This window comes from Carlito syrichta, unplaced genomic scaffold, assembly GCF_000164805.1.
Source record: "Carlito syrichta isolate Samal-C Ts95f unplaced genomic scaffold, Tarsius_syrichta-2.0.1 Scaffold113587, whole genome shotgun sequence".
Lineage (NCBI taxonomy): Eukaryota > Metazoa > Chordata > Mammalia > Primates > Tarsiidae > Carlito > Carlito syrichta.
The window spans coordinates 519,171-532,504 of record NW_007057683.1 but is presented as its reverse complement, the minus strand read 5'-3'; the positions used below and the strand labels follow the sequence as shown (position 1 = coordinate 532,504).

The following is a 13,334-nucleotide window of genomic DNA, read 5'->3' as shown; positions in this document are numbered from 1 at the left end:
AAAATTAAATGAGAATATAAGTCAAAGCTCAGCTCACAAGAGAGAGGAATGTGTCAGATACAATTATTACCCACTCCTGCTCCATTTTCTAGACACACTTGCAGTTCTGACTGGTGCCTTCTGGCCAAAAAGCGACACGTGTCACTCTGAGAACGAGGCAATTCCAAGCCAGTGCACATCTCCTTTTCTGTCCTCCCTACCGTGAGGGGCTCGGAGTTCACCCTCCCGATGGCACAGTCACAGGGAGGAAGGAGCAGGGCCTCTTTGAGTGAGTGAGAAATAAGACACTACTGTGCCAAGCCAAGGGATCTCAGGGTGTATTTGCTGATGCAGTGTAACTTACCTTATCCTGACTGACCAAAGGTACGCCGATCCACCGATCCAGCATAACACAGAGGGACATATACAGGTAATGGGAGAGCAAAGAATATGGTCTACAGGGACTCGCAACCGCTGATGCCTGGCCAAAATGCAACAGAAGGCAAGGCCCATTATGAAGTACTGTTAAGTATATAAAACAGAAAAACAATGCAATTGTGGACTAGTGCCGGAGTCAAAGTAGGTTTAATTAGGGAAGAATAAGACTGTTCTGGAGATACTGAAGTCATGAAGTATACTTTGAAGGTATCGTAGATCGGCAGCACTGAGTCTTTGCTTATCTCTTTTGATAAATATCACAGCTTTCTTTCACCTTGATCCGAATGGGATTCACTTTCTACCCTAGATTTCTCTGAGCAAGAAGGAGCAAATCATTTGAAGGCAGCAGCGAGGGGAGATGAGTACACATTATGCATGTGTGTAGAAGAAACAGCATAAGATAAATGAATTTAACTTAAACTGGAAACAGACCTTGAAAGCAAGGAGCATACTCTCCTGGTGGGGGAAATGGGTTGGCGCGGTGAGGGGACCCGTACCTAGAGGGACACTGGGTTTGCTTCCCTAAAGGGATGCACCGGCAGTGACCACTTCCTCAAATCCAACACCAGAGGTCAGTGTTGGCCCAGAACCGTCTAGGTGCCGCTCGGCTGACAGCTACGTAGCTGCCAATGGGAAGAGGCATCAAGACTTCTTTGCTAGAACAAGCTTTTGAAGGCATGAAACTCCAGTAATAGGCACCTTCAAACTGGACTTAGCCAAATACGGGCAGCTATCAGTATCAGATTATTAATTCAGATATTCCAAAAACTCCTGATGTTCATTCAACCTGATAAGGCTCTAGTTAACCTGCGTTGCTTTTACTCCTCCTGATGGCTTGAATTAATCCTCATAAAAACTCAACTTGAGCAAGTTCATACTCAGTCTGCTCAAGATGCATGCACAGGTCAGTATTAGAAAGTGGTTGGCCGGGCACTCTGGCTCAAGCCTGTAATCCCAGCACTTTGGGAGGCCGAGGTGAGGGGATTGCCAGACCCTACGCGTTTGAGACCAGCCTGGGCAATTTGGCGAGACCGCATCTCTACAATAAGTCAAAGAAAAATTAGCCAGGTATGATTACGCGCGCCTGTAGTTCTGGCTACTTGGAAGGCTGAGGCTGAAGGATCACCTGAGCCCAGTAGGTCGAGGCTGCGGTGGCCGGGAGTGGCCACTGCACGCCAGCCTGGGCAATGGAGTGAGATTCCAACTCAAAAAAATAAAAAGAAAAAAGAAAGCCATTGATCTTACTGTAATACTTTTTTTTTTCACCATGGACAGTACCCTGTCTTTAAAATGTGCGTGCAAGAATTTAAAGTTTTACACAGAATGATGACCCATGCATTGTGCGGACGATATAAATATCGTAATATATGTAAGGGCTATCATAGTAAGAATAAAATATTAATGCCTATGATTCATATGTACCAGACACCACACATCCTCTATGATGGGCTTTGTCTCACTCTTTTTTCCCCCATGACAAACTTGTAAAGCAGGTGCTACTTTATTGGCAAGGACACCAGAGCTTAAAAACATTATGTAACATGCAGGGATACTTTTTGAGGTAGGAAGTCTTTTGGCACAGCCATTGGACTAGAACAAACACCGCCACCCCTGGCATTATTGTAGGGTAGCACTTTAGATTTATAAACATTTTCACATAATTTATTTCCTTCCAGGCTGGCAGAAGTCCCATAAAGTCCCTCATCTTACTAATGAAGAAACTGACCCTTGAAAAGATAACGATTTCCTCAAAGTTACACATCAAACAGCTTGTTTTTTGCTTGCTTGTTTTTACTGCACCACACAAAGTGACAAAAAAAAATAAATAAAATCTGACACGGAAGTTTTATACTAGATTTTCTCCAACTTGCATAATATATGGATTCTTTCTGAAGAACTACCTTTCAGAAGCTTACAGGGCTCCATTTAATAAAGTGGCAAATTAGCATCCTACTCTTTTTTAAATAGAAAAAAGTCATTTTGACACATTACTACTTAAGAGTCTATTTCCCTAAATGCTAAAGAAAAATGTTCAAAGATTAGCATCAAGCGACATAAAATGTAACACTGCTCTTAGAATTTACAAAACCTGGAAACATGAGCCAATTTAAGAAACACAACTTTACCCTACATATCTTATCCTGTTTCATCTCAGTGCCCCTTTCCTTTAGTGATCAGGTGATCCAGATGAGTAGGTGTGGATGGTTCTATTTATCCAGCACTGCTGCGGAAGAGACACACAGATCTATGAAAATCATCTAAAAGCAACTACTGTTTTCCAAGGCGTTTCATCCATGACAGCCAGTCTCATCATTTTCATCTGAGAGGGCACAGTGCCGTTCCAACCACATATTTTTTCTATTGGCAATGATTGTGGTTGTGAAAATGGCCAATCCAAAGGAGCTTCAAACAACCGGCCTGTCTGTTCTCTAGGAGACTGCTGATTAATTTTTAAAAGATGCTGTATATCCCGATTTTCAAAGCATTTATTTAACAAAGCGTAAATGTAAAGTTAAACCAATGCTTAATTTGACTGTGCAGGTCTTACCTCAGCAATAGCACGGGAAGACTTGTACTGAAAGTCACCACATGTACTTTGGTCACTGCTGATGCCCAAAGATGGATTTTGGTTTCCAGCAACGGAAATGAACCACTGACTTCATGCCCAGCTTACTGGTCTGAAGGTCGCCATTTTGGTTTTGATGAAACAGAGTCAAATCAGTGAAAGCAGGGCAAGGATTTTACCATCCTGCCTTGGAAAACAGTAGTTGCTTTTAGATGATTTTCATAGATCTGTCTCCATGAAAACTGTACAGGAAAGGCCACACTACCGGCCAAAAGTAAGAAGGTTTCCTTGTAAGTCCATCCGTTGGTTGTCGAGGTGTCTGGCCCCACCATTCAGGGTGGACACCAAGTCTGAGTCTGTGAGAGTTTCACTAATAAATAAATATGTGAACAATAGGGACTTTTGTTTGCCTGTCTGCTTTTTTTTTTTTTTTTCAGTGCAGCCTTACTTTCCATTTTCCTTTGCAGTTAGCAGAGAGAGAAAACCGATCTTGGTGTTTAACCTCTAGAAAATTCATTAGTACAATGTTGAGACGTGTATTTTTCTTCTGTATTTGAAAAGCACTGACTTACTTTAGCACTGTAAGTTAAAGTTCTCCAGAGAGGAATCATTCCTGACTGTGCAATGCTATAAACTTTAAAGTATCCTGGAAATACGTTTGAAAAACACAATAGTTATATGTGAACTCATGGCAAGGAATGCCATCAGGCCAAAAAAAAAAAAAAAAGAAATCATTTGTTACACTGGCAGTTTAAGAGCATAATAATAAGATATTTATAATAATTTCATTCTTGCTTTAAAATACTTTGAAATCCAATAAAGAAATGGAATATATCCATTAAAAAAAAAAGTTTTTATTACATAAAAATTAGCAAGACCGGCATAGGAAAACTGTATTTAAATTTCAAGGATATTTCTCTCAATTTAATCATTAATAGTGGAAGTAACTGAAAAGCTATTTAAAGCTATTTCCATAACACTAAAGTTAAAGAATGCTTTCCCCATATTTCTATCATCATATTTAAATGGAAAGGCATTTTTGAATCTAATATCTTTATTCACTGTAGATGTGGTGGATATATTTTGATTTATTAATCAAGCTTCCTCCCCCAATATTTCCTGTACCCCTTTCACCCACTCTCATTTAATCAGTTAGACAGTTCTGTGTGATTGCCTAAGAGAAAAGCTGACAGCAGAAAATGGAAAAGTAATCCATTTTAGGCTCTTGCGTCTCAAAAAGGCAGCCATTACCATGACTAAAAAGAACACCAGATTTTGGACAAAACTTGATAGATAAGAGCCAGGCTACTCAGCCCCAGGCTTAAGGACTCCTCAGGCTAGAGAGAGAAGTCACAGGTAAGGCAATGAGAACTCAGAGTAAGTACCACGAGGCAGCTCCTTGCCCTGCCTCCCAGGTTACGTGTTTCTGTCACCAATGTTGTCAGCGCCAAGGCCACTCCTCCTTGCCTGGCTTTCTCCCTTGCCACAGGGCAGGATGCTAAGTTCTATCAGAAAAGGATTCTGCAGGGCCACGGGAGGAGGAGGGTGGAGCTTGACTCTCAGGTTCCAGAGATACTCCTGTCTTGCCTTGCTGGTCCAGAAGCTAATAGTGATCAGCACCTATGGATCCCCTAGTGGTGGTTGCTCACCCCCAGACAGATCCAGTGGCACCACCCCATAGGCAGCTCTCAAGAGGGTCTCACAGAGCAACGCCTACCCATGGGTGGCCTCCCTGGTCCCATAGATGGTGCTTCCCAGCACAACACCTTTGAGCACCAATTCCCAGAAAGCCCCACTGCATGATGCCGTACTGTGGTTGGCATGCCCTAGTCCCTCAGAGGGACACTTTGCTTCATGCTCTCTAGCATAGCACCTTAGTCATTTTTCTGACCTCTCCAGTAAGATCTGGACCTCAGCCTAGGGCGGGGGTGTCCACTTCCGTATTTGTTCCTTTTTGTGGGGACTCGGCTTCAGCCCTAGAGGTCGTGACTTCCAATCCGCTTTTTCTATGTTCCTTAGATTTCTCTTCCCCTCCTTAGTAGATAATACACGTTATAGATAACAGTTCTTTATATCAAAACGTCCCTGCTGAAATTTCTGTGTGGTTTCTGGCTGGACTCTCACTGATACAGACACAGGTTCTAGGAGTGTCCCAGAAGAAAAACTCATAAAGTTGGGTTTGGGAATCAATTTGATCGTGCCTTTGAAACTCAGTCTAATGCTGGGTTTTGTCTATTTGTTTGTTGTCTATAGGATGTAGGGTGCCAGTCATCCATGGTGGACAATGGCATCACAATTGGGTCATCATCTTAATCAAGTGACAACTGAAGCAGGTGTCTTTGAAGGTAAATGGCTACTGTTCTTAGTTGTTAGTTAGTAATAGAAACTACAAGAACCGTGGGGTAGAACGGATTCTTATGAACACACTTGCACATTTACAGAAAGGAAATGACAGGCTTGGGTCCTTAATTTTCAGCTCAAGTCATGGTTTTAGACCGGGAAGATTCCATGACAGCCCTAAAAGAATCTGTTGCTTTGTGCTGCCACAGCACTGATATGGCTGACAATCAAAAGCAAAATTCAAATAGAAAGGTTGTTAATGACAATGCCAATTGAATTCACACATCATCAAATCTCTCAAACGAAAGTCAGAAAAATAAGTAGGATCCTAACTTGAAATAGGGACATCTCATGGGACCCAGATGAAACGAACAGTCTTAAATGTAAGTTACCCTGAGACTTTACTGCTAGTGGAAATAATTCGTCACCCTGTGTCAGAGAAGAAGTGTTTCTTTGCTTGCAGGCTCAATGATAACCTCATCTGGGACAGACATCTTGAAGAAAGATGCTCATTTCTCATAAGACTCTCAACAATGAGAGTCAATTCCACAACGAGGGTCACATTTCGACATAATCCAGGGGAGTCAGTGCATACTATGACCTAGGAAGAAATCACTTACACTCCACAAGAATTGCAAGCTTTTGCTATTAGATATCAGCAGCAACACAGAGAGTATGTGCAGAACCGGATTCTAAAATTTTAGACCAATTGAATATAAATCACATTAGCACAAGAGAGGGATCACTGGGCACTGCTAGGGGAGGAAGGGAGGCAGGAGAGTGGAGGTACTTGGGTCAAATGACAACACAAAGGGTTCTTGGGTCATTACCAAGGCAAGTGAGGGCCAATTAGAAGCCCAAACTTCACCCGCATGTGGCCTACTTACGTACTTAATCCTCACCTGGACCCCATATACCTATAATAAAATAAAATATACAAATAAAAAATAAATCAAAATAAAATTTGGGGCCAAGAAGGATAAAATATGGCATGAGATCAGACTGAACTCATTGATATGGGTGCATGTACTAGAAATTTCAGATTTAATATGTTAGTTCATGCAGCTGAGGTGGTAGCTTAATTTGTTGGTTGACTAAAACTTGTACTCAACAGTGGCCTGTATTCCATGAGGGTAAGATGCCAGGGCCCTTTGGCATGTAGAGGAGGGACTCAAAGGTTTCAAGAGACAGGAACACTGGGTGCATTTACCAAGCCTGACATGCACACCCACTCCCCAACCACGTAAAGCAAAAACATCTAAGAGCCACTCAGTTCACTAAGGCATCGAGAAATACACTTGAGAAGGGGGTAGGGGCACGAGCATCTTTGAAAATCTCTGTGGTCACTCTCATTTGTAGACCAGGTACGGCACTGAAGGACACATGATTCCAACGTACCCTTGTCAGACCGCCAGTGATGAGCTGGGATCATTTCCCATGAAGGGTTGCAGGGTGTCCTGTTAGCCTTGGGCCACAGAGATCTTTGCTGGTGGTTAATGGATTAGGGTGTTCCTGGAAAAGAAATAGATGGCCTGCCTACTAGAGTATTCCTTGATCTGTTTAATGGAAAATAAACTCTAGGGCTGGCAGACAAAAACCTGCCCTGAGCTGCCATTGCCACAGTTTCCAGACATAAGTCAATTCAGAGACCCAAAGCCCCTTGATTAATAGGGAAGCCGAGACCCACTGAGGAAAGACCCTAAAGCATTGCTACAAGTACACACTACAAATTTTCCTCCAAGCCTTCCCCAAAGAGCCTTGAAACCATTTACTAGTGACTGTTTACTGGGGAAAAGAAAATGCACAGGCTTTTGGGAAATACTAGACATTGCTAGTAAATTGACACTAATTCCTAGAGTGTTATAATGTCGCTGTGGTACATCAATCAAAAAAAATTTTTTTGGCTTTGTTTTAGGGAAGGTAGTCAGGTGATAGATGGAGTATTAGCCCAAGTTTTACTGACAGTGGGTCCAGTTCATCCATTGACCTTGTGATATTTGTTTTCAGGACCTGCATGTACAATTGACATGGCCACAATTGGTAGCTGATTGCATGCCCACCCACTCCTCCACTTCTACCTCCTGGCTCTTTGAATCTTACAGTGAGGGAATGTGTATAAGTTTTACTCACTGATACATCTCAAGTTCTTAGAGTAGTGTCTGATAGTGTCTGGCACATAGTAGGCACCTAATAATCACGTGTCAAATGAGTGAATGAATGAGCAAACTACATAAGATATACAGTTGAAATCATGTCCAAATGTCTACACTTCTTTGTCAACAAAAATTTCCCTTTTATTAGTCAAGTTCTCTTTCAAAAATTATACTAACAGAAAAATGAATTAAAATTCCGACAAAGACTTCACCCTGCCAATGAGATAGTAAGAGACCTTGTAATACTTCAATATTTTATATGAAATAAACAACACCTTCCCTTTACTCCTCACACTTATAAGTAACATCATGATGCCACTTGACATAACATTTGAAAGACTGCTTATTGCTTACATAACTTGCTTGCAATTACAGTAGGCGGCCATCAGGAGTCAGTGGTACCTTAGATACTGTGGCCATTGAAAAGCCAGGTTTCAACACATTTACCAAAGGTCAATAAGCATTCAAGTTGTTTATCACTAGTAGTCAGAGTTATGCCTGATTTTTCTCAGTGCCTAGCAGTTACTGGAATTTACAAATAATGTGTGGTTTTGGCTTTCACCCTCCGAAAGGTTCTGGTTTCCCAGCATCCTCAGGATTAAAGAGTGGACACTGTATCTCTCTTCCTTTTCTATAGTAAAGTTGCTTATGGGCAACGAAGCCCAACTCTGTCTCCACTTCACTCCTACACTGAAGTGCCATTTGTGTTGAAGTGCCATTTGTGATCAGGTTATTTTTGACTGAGCATCAACAGTGAAAGCTGGTTAGGATTCACAGGGAAAATCTGATATATTTGGTTTTCATTCTTCTACCCTCCCAGTTTTGCTGCTAAACCAAAGTGTTCCCACATATATGTCATTGGAGAGAATGAAAGCAAGTATTCACTCTAACCAAAGGTCCCACAAAGCAATTCTTCAGCAATACTAGCACCAAACTTACTTTAAAGATGAAAAGGAAATCAAAAGCTAAAACACTGACCTGTGTGATGTAGATAATTTTGTGCAGCTGAATCAGTATCTGCTGAATAGGATCACTGATCTGACGGACTTTCCTCTGGGACACAGCAATTCCTGCAGACGCTGCGGGTGATAGATTCTACAGTTAGTCAAGTTCTTTCAAAAATTATATTAGTGGAAAAATGAATTAAAATTGACAAAAAATTGTAAAGCAAAGACCTCACCCTGCCAATGACACAGTATGCAGAGACCCTGTAACACTTCAATATTTTATGATATGGAATAAACAATACCTTCCCTTTATCTCTCAGACTTCTAAGTAACATCTTGATGCTACTAGACACAACATTTGAAAGACTGCTTATCTCTTACATATATAGATTGCAATTACAGCAGGCAACCATCAGTGCGTCAGTGGTGCCTTAGATACTGTGGCCACTGAAAAGCCAGGTTTCAAACCTGTATAATTAAAAGACTATCATGCTTTTAAATATTTATGCCCTCAATAATATATTTTAAAACTGCCAATGTGCAGGTTCACTCCTATAGTCCTAGCACTTTGGGAGGCTGAGGCAAGAGGATTGCTCGAACCCAGGAGTTTGAGACCAGCCTAGGCAACATATCAAGAACTTGTCTCTACAAAAAATTAGCCAGCATGGTGATATGTGCCTGTAGTTCCAGCTACTTGAGAGGCTGAGGAAGAAGAATCGCCTGAGCCCAGAAGGTCAAAGCTGTGATGAGCCATGATTGTGCCATTGCACTCCAATCTAGGTGACAAAATGAGACTCCAACTAAAAGAAAATGCATATACATATATTTTAAAACTAATTTTATTACTGAATAGGCAATTACAAAAACAAACATTCTATTAGCTAGAATTAAGTAACTTTCAAACGCTTGATTATCACAAATTGTAATTTTCACCTGGATTTTTCTCCAGGTTTACCCAGGGAACATTCAAAATTTACTCTGAATTCTCACCATAGAGCCACACCATCTTCACAGTTTCAGGCTCATTTGGTGCCCAACTGTATATGAAGTTGCCTAATCGGCTTCCTATGCCATGGAGAAAAATGGTTCACTCCTAGTCTAAGGAATATAAAGCTATTGAAAGGAATGGCTTTATTCTCTAGGTTAGGACTAAGCCACCTATGCCTTCTTTCATCTACAGAACCACACTGGAGACTGCCAAGAAAATGAAAGGAGACCTTGGATATGGAATGTGTATTATCTTCCTTTCCTTTATCCCTCTTCCTTCTCTTTCCCTTCCTTCCCTTAACCTAGAGCAAGCTCTCTGCAAAAATATTTCTCTTGCCAATTTTCATTTTTTACAAAATAAAAGTTTTTAAGAAGTCCCAAAGATCTTTTTCTCCCCTTCACTCAACATGGTGCTTCTATGGAATTAAATAGGAACAGAATCATTGCTTTAGCAACAGCTAAGATTTCCCAAAAAATGATTCTTATATAAGTGCTTTCTGAGAAAGTGTGCATATTTTACCATAAATATTTTGTTTACAAGACATTTAAAGAGAAAATTTCATGTGATAGCTTAAAGGAGTCAACTTGTTTTATTATAAGCATATGAACATTTATATTTAAGACACAAAATGCAAAAAAAATAAACATTTAAAGAAATATTGTGGATACCTTTATTGAGTTAGTTAGAAATTAGTACAAGAAATAATTCAATTCTAGTTGTGTAATTAATACCCTGTTTAAATTTTGGAATTTTTTTTTTTTTTTTTTTTTTTTTGAGTTGGAGTCTCACTCTGTCGCCCAGACTGGAGTGCAATGGCTGCTCCTGGCCACCGCAGCCTCAACCTGCTGGGCTCCGGCGAGCCTTCTGCCTCAGCCTTCCAAGTAGCCGGAATTACAGGCATACGCTACCGTGCCCGGCTGATTTTTTTTTTTTTTTTTTTAATTGTAGAGATGAGGTCTCACTACCCAGGTGGGTCTCGAACCCGCGGGCTTAGGCAATCCACTCACCTCAGCCTCCCAAAGGCGCAGGATTACAGGCTGAGCCACCGAGCCCAGCAAATTTTGGAATTTAAAGAATCTATTTCCTCTGGACACTGTGTGTAACTCCTCTTATGTGTCAATTATTTGATCATTAAGAAGAGGTTTAATAAATTACCCTTAGAGTACAAATGTCAAGGTGAATCAGAAAGAATGACTGTAGTTCTAAAGTAGAAAACAGAGACCTGGCATTGTCTGCACCAGACTGTATGGGTGGCCAAATGTATACATGCCATATTGTCTACAGTGGTGTTCCTTTCAGAAATAATTCTTAAAATGTTACGACTCATTTGACTAGAACCATTTCTGAAACTAGACACTGTGTTACGTGGCCAAGTTGATGTTGCTACAGAGAGATAGACTTTGCATTTTTTCAAAGAGGGCTTGGGTTTGGATCACTTTTATATTAACTGCTTTATGTTTTTGATTTGTAGATGTAACGTTCATAGGTAACAAGTTATCTCACAGCATGGCAGAGAGTTCTTAAGTTTGTGATGACATTTTGAGTTGATATCACATAAGTTTGACTCTACCTTGCCACAAGAATGTGCTCATCTGTGGCCCTAAATACAAAAACAGAGAGAGTTAGCTAGAGTGTCTGCCCTCTGGACTAATCAGCTATGCAATTTAACTTAAAAATTATTTTCCTTATGACCCTTTGACCACTACCCCTTAATCCAAGTGACTTCTGAAAATAATGAGATTGCTTACTATATAAAAAAAAATTTTTTAAATGTTTAGTTTCAGATGCCCTTGTGAAAACAAGTAAACAAACAAAAAATCATTAGCAATACAAACGAGTCTCAAGGCTCCCTGGAACCATCACCCATCACAGTCACCTCCCCATCATTGTCAGAGTGGTGTGGTGCTTTCCAGTCCTTCTCTATTTATTTACTTAGATATGTGTATGCCACAAACAATATTCTTTGAACTATAACTGAGTCCTGAAATCTATTTAATGGGTCATGGCTAGCATTTTGAAAAATTGACTGGAATGAATTGGAAACTAGATCAAAAAAATGTCAGAATTGTGCACAGGCAGGGGTGGTGGGTGCACTTAAAGACCACACTTCTTTGCCATTATACAATGCATCCATGTAACCAAAAACTATTTGTACCCCCTAAAGCTCTTGAAATAAAAAGAAAAAAGTCCAGAATGCGTTGTGAGGGTGCAGTCAAGATATAAAACGTGTGGCCTGTCGGCAGTTATTTCCAAGAGTTTGAAAGCTACTATTACAGAAAATCTATAGTAGTACTCTTTCCCCCTCTTTGCCTCCCTTTCTCTGTCTTTCTCTTCATTCCTCTATCTCTCCTTTCCACCCTTCTTCTCTTCCCTTCCTTTCTTTTTAAACAAAAGGCAATACATCACACCGTATAAACTGTTCTATGATTTATTTTTTCACTCAGTCTGTCATGGAGATTCTTTTCTGTCATCATACGTTTCCAGCCCATTCTCTATAACCATTGACTTACTCTAACAAATACATTTTAAAGTGGCTGAATTGCAACACATTGTGACCAAAAGAATTCATTTTTCTACATCTCGAGCAACACTACATATATTACATTTTTCAGTTGTGGCAATCTGATTGATGTTTCTACTTTGTGTTTAACTGAATACTAGTGAGGTCATTGTACTTATCTGCTGAGCTTCTTGCTTGTATCCTAGGCTTCTTTGTTCTTATTTATTTGTAAATGCTTTTTACATATTCTGAATGTTTTTTATTGCATTTTTTATGTTAAAAGTATTTTCACCTAATCTGTTCTTTCTCTTCCATTTAAAGGGCGTTTTCCACACCCACCGCCTAGACTAAAGGTCATTTTTATCTCAGTTATGGCCAGAGCATTCTCTCAGGTATCTCTCAAGTACTGTTATTGAGGCAAGCTGGGATCCCATTACCAGTTCAGCACTACTGGGTGTTCTGAGAGGATTACCAAACTGTAGCATGAGTTAGGATTGAAAAGAGACTTGACACTGGAAATGATGGGTGGGAAGTCTAGCTGTCACATTTGCAAACTCTCTTGATTTCCTGGACAACGTTGGCTAATCCTGGGTATGAGAAGAATTCTTTTTCATTTTCTACCTGATTAAATCCTCACAGCCTTTTTATATTCTCTTACCCAGAAATGTATCTTATTCAGCCCTTATTAACGTTAGAAAAACAAAACTAATAAAAATCCAAATAAATATCTTTTTATTTTTATTCTTCCTTTAAAGATCAGTAACTACCCAGTCAGTGGTAAATGTTAGCCACATCATTTTAGCCAGCTTAAAAGCATTGTCTCTCAAAATTCATTCAGATTCGCTCACTGAAAATACTATATTTCCCAACTACTCACCAAGAAAAATGCAGTATATATTTATATTAACAGTTCTGTGTTAAGATTTTATTAAAACACTATTTTTCTTAAAAAGACATCAGTAAGCCTGATCATAGTTCAAGTGTAATGTCGGTCATACATAATATGCCCATAATTCATATCTATGTGGTATTTCCTACTGGAAAAAATATATATATGATACTTGGGGTCCTTGAAATTTAAATAAAATCAAAGTTTAGAATACTAGAATACTTTGTATTCTTTTATAGTTTTTATTAAAATAATAAATTTGTCTAGAGTTTTAAAACTCGGAAACTACAAAATTCCTTATGAGAGGCAATTTACTTAAAAGTGTCAAAAATATTTATATTTGCTAGCTTACTCTGTGGCAAGCATGACACTATAGTCTTTTATTTTATTCTATTTTTCCTTCCTTTTGGAGTGTTAGGAGAGAACCTGGAGGAAGAGCAATGATTCTTAGCATGGACTTGATACAACACCGGAAAGCATTTTACACATTTAGTCTCATCTAATCCACACAACCATTGTGAAGGGTAGCTGTTT

At 39.7% G+C, this 13,334-nt stretch overlaps 1 protein-coding gene across 1 annotated transcript in view; it reads right to left on the bottom strand.

The window, feature by feature from the left end:
* Positions 1-13,334, bottom strand: part of LOC110596790 (serine/threonine-protein kinase Nek10-like) — a gene marked incomplete at its 3' end in the record, with an annotated part of 105,290 nt that overhangs the window by 18,191 nt on the left and 73,765 nt on the right. The window contains exons 10-11 of the mRNA XM_021719133.1: positions 10,982-11,011; positions 8,455-8,555 (exon numbers count right to left, since the gene is read on the bottom strand). Coding sequence (XP_021574808.1) covers positions 8,455-8,555; positions 10,982-11,011 — 131 coding nt within the window. The remainder of the gene's footprint in view (positions 1-8,454; positions 8,556-10,981; positions 11,012-13,334) is intronic.